At 37.5% G+C, this 3946-nt stretch overlaps 1 protein-coding gene across 1 annotated transcript in view; it reads right to left on the bottom strand.

Annotated features, from left to right (window-relative positions):
• arhgap12 (Rho GTPase activating protein 12) overlaps positions 1-3946 on the bottom strand; it is a 95202-nt gene that overhangs the window by 10817 nt on the left and 80439 nt on the right. Inside the window, exons 7-10 of the mRNA XM_015375530.1 lie at positions 2189-2250; positions 857-938; positions 519-722; positions 108-148 (exon numbers count right to left, since the gene is read on the bottom strand). Coding sequence (XP_015231016.1) covers positions 108-148; positions 519-722; positions 857-938; positions 2189-2250 — 389 coding nt within the window. The remainder of the gene's footprint in view (positions 1-107; positions 149-518; positions 723-856; positions 939-2188; positions 2251-3946) is intronic.

A 3946-nucleotide genomic window follows, 5' to 3' on the forward strand; every position in this document is an offset into this window, starting at 1 on the left:
GTCCACACTTTCTCTGCTCTCTTTTTCTCATGGTCTTCTCCTTCTTTCCCATCGCCCGGCTTGCCACAGGTTTGCCTGCTGTGTCTAAAAGTAGCAGCAGCAGCAACCCAGACTGACAGCTCATTGGCTGATTTGGATCACGTGCAATCTGGAGCCGGACGCGCAACAGGACTTTACCGTATTAACAGGAGAAGAGGCGCAAGTGAAGTTAGACACTGTCGTCCAACAACATGCGGTAATTTATAGATTGTTTTAAACCAGGTTGAGTCCGGATTAACCAGCAGGTTGGCGCTCTATGGAAATAAACCTTACTTAATTTACTAATACTTTTATAAATCCCAAATCAGCATTAGTTAAAAAGATGTAGATGTTTCTATTTATGTTTTTAGCATCAGTCATAGAAGATAAAGGTTAAGTTAGAAGTGGAAAATGTCAAACACCATTAAGAGAGAATACTTCACACCAAGGTTAGACATGCCTTCTATTGTTCACTGTGCAGAAATTAATTAGATAATCACAATCAGGTTTAAGTTTGAAGGGGAGGAGCCACTAAGGAGGACACAAGGAGGGGCTGATTCATGCTGAGATGGGGGACATACAGCAGCAGCCTGCACAGGCCCACAGTTCACATAGGAGACAGCGGGGCGGGGCTTGACCGAGCGCTTCCAGCTGCTAAGGAGAGTGAGGAGCAGCTCTGGGATGGAGCCGCTGCGGCAGTACGACTTCAGAGAGGAGAGGGAAGCAGAGGAGCAATGAACAGCACAGATGGCTAGAAGATTACTCAGAGAGAACCAGGAGAGAGGAGTCACTGAGATGAACGCTGAGAGAACTTAGTGTCGGGATGATGGTTACATACCCAGGAGGCGCTGCCCCCCTGCCCCTTCGCAAAGAGGAGGGAGGAACCCTGCAGCACGGTCCAGGAGGACGTCCAGTTCTTCCTGTTGGTTGCAAAAAAACACAAAATGATTTAGTGCTCTGCTATAGTGCTCCTCATCTCTGGACTCTACAGCTACAAAATTCACATCAGCAGGTTCTAACATTGTTATCAATAAACTGAAGCACATATTAGCAGCCACTGCAGAACCAGAATCAGAGTTTTTAACATTTAGAGATTAAAATCTGTATTTATAGTCTCCCTGGATTATATTATTTGCATAAAGGCCTGGGCTGAGTGAGTTATTATAACTGTGGCTCTGTGCTGCATGTCTATGGAAGAAAAACAGTCCCATTGGAATCTGACTTTTTTGCACACAGAATTTTAAACACTGAATTTTTTTTTTTTACACATTGAATTCCTTAAACTGAATTTATGTCTGGTAAAAATTCAGCTGCAAAAAATTATATTGCAAATGTGTTGACCTGTTGGTGAACTCAAGCCAAAGCAATGGACACTCGATGCAGTCAAGCAGCTCCTAGCCAATGAAATTAGCTCATTTTGTCAGAAAATGCAACTGATTTTTTTTTTTTTAATGAATTTTTTTGCGGCTTAATTTCTGCAAGATAAAATTTCAGTGTAATGAATTTACTGTGTAAAAAACATTCAGTGTTTAAAATTCGGTGTACAAAAAAAAAGGCAGATTTTTCATATGTTTTACTTCCATATACGTCATGTTAAGCTACTAGTAGCTCAAAATTAGAGCTCTGGTTTTATATGGGGTTAATTTTGTTCCATTATTATTGCAAAAAAAAATAAAATAAAAATGTTCAATCAAGAAAGGAAATTTCTTAATTAGAAAAGATTTCGAGTTACTTTGCTGTTTTCATATATTTCATTGTTTCAAATGTTCTGTATATATATTTAAAGAATCTAAAATCTTTATATGAAGAGTTCATCTGCAAAAACAGATAACTATGTTTTTATAAATTTTCAACAAAAAAAAAACACCCTTTTTCTTAGCAGCACCATGTTAAGAGTTAATTACATTCCTCGGTTCACTTTTTAAAAAATGGCATTTATCCGTTTTTGCATATAAACAGCTTTCTTATTGTCATTACATTGTCACAAGTATAGAGCAGTAAAATTCTTGGTTAGATTTTTTTATTAATTTCCATTTACAAGTCATCTTTTCTTTGCATCAATAAGGGAACATTTACTCCATGGTTTCCTGCATGGCTTAAGTCCCTGTTGGCCTAATCGGACTATAGAACCACCTTCCACATGTTTCCACAGAGTTCTGCACAGACCTACCTGAGTTTCTTTCCATTCTCTGTGATTTTAGTGACATTGAGCACTCCACACTTCTCAGAGGGCTGAGGAGGAAAAAAACAGAAACAGTTAAACTCACCCATTCAGAAAAGTATATCTACTAAAGACTTACAAGCACAGAAAAATGTTGAATGGCTGCGATCTGCTGGTTCTTCATGTAGTGTCCACTTTCTACCAGCAGATGGCAGCATAATGCAGACGTTAAAGCAGCTTTCTGCAGCAGGCAGAGCTGGGTCAGGGGTTTGCTCATATATAATTACAGATCTCTGATGCAAACAAAGCCAAACACCCACTACAGAGATTTAAATTTATAAGCAAATAGACAAAATATACAATAAATACTAATAATCTGTCTTAAAACCTGTCTCTGTATTGCTGGTGAAGGTTCTCGGTAATCCAGGTCAGGTAAAAAAAAAAAAAAAAAACAATCTCACAGAATTTTGTTTTCAACTGAACCTCAAACTCAACGCTATTTCTGACATTTTGAATTGAAAAAACTTCCTGGATACCATGGGCGGTTCTAGACGGGGGCCAGTGCCCCTGTAGATCACGTCCTGGCCCCTGTTATGGCCCCTGCACTGAAGACATAATACTCAGAGAAATTCTTATGATGCACTGGAATAGACATGGTTACTGACAGGTTCTTTGGATCTATTTAATTTTTTTTCTTTACAATTTATATTTTACTAATTATTTAAAAACAATAAGGTGATAGCTTCAGTGGTATTGAGATAGGATCCCACTTTTCATCTGCTAAATGTTGTTTTTTAAAACAAATAAAAGAATGCTCTAATTTTGACAGCTGAATTTATCGTATGATCTTGATTTCTTATTCTGATTTTATAGACAACGGTCATTTTAAGTTAAATTAAGTCAAAAATATGTAAAGTTATTAACTTATGAAAGTATATTGACCTAATAAGAGATATAATTTTAATTAAACCTAATTGAAAAGACAATTTCACTTCTCTTAATATATTTTAACCCCTTGTCCTGTTTTTTATTTCATGCTTTTCTGTGCCCCCCTGGAAAACACGCTGGCCCCCACCTGGCCCCCTTGTACATTTAGTCTAGAACCGCCACTGCTGGATACATATTTAAACTTGGAAGCAAAGTCCAGTGGATTGTTTTTTAACTTTCTCTATATTATATTTCAAACCAGTCTCGCTATAAATGGCCCCACAAACCAGAATAAACACAAAAAGATGATTTCACATTTTCACTTATTAAGTAAAAGAAGGGCAATCAACTAACTGTGATAAACTGTTTAGCTTCTGCGTTTCTACTTCTGTATTTGTAGAATCAGAGGATCCTTGCATAGAACCTGTCTGACAGAATGAAGCAGGGTAAAAAGATCTGGAGAAGGAATCACTTTGAGTAATGACTGAAAAAGCTGTTTATCTTATTCCTATCAAAACCATCCCTGACCTAAAAATGAAAAAAGTCCTGTCTAACATTTTACTTACAAAATGATCGCTACAACCTTTAGGCAAATATTCTGTGGGACAAAAAAGGAACGCTTTGAACGGTCTGCACCCCATTAGATCTGGCTTTAAACAAGAAGATAATCATCAAAGTGATGGTGAAACATGGTGAGGTCTTAGTTTATTCCATCCAAATCACTGACATGGTTCTCTAACTGAAAGTAATGAAGAACAAATTCTGCGTATCAGTTCCTGACCCTGAGTTTAAGAACATACGGGTCTGCAAACCATCCAAAGATGATCAAAAAACTAAACT

This window comes from Cyprinodon variegatus, unplaced genomic scaffold (assembly GCF_000732505.1).
Source record: "Cyprinodon variegatus isolate N-32 unplaced genomic scaffold, C_variegatus-1.0 Scaffold120, whole genome shotgun sequence".
In the NCBI taxonomy this organism is placed as follows: domain Eukaryota; kingdom Metazoa; phylum Chordata; class Actinopteri; order Cyprinodontiformes; family Cyprinodontidae; genus Cyprinodon; species Cyprinodon variegatus.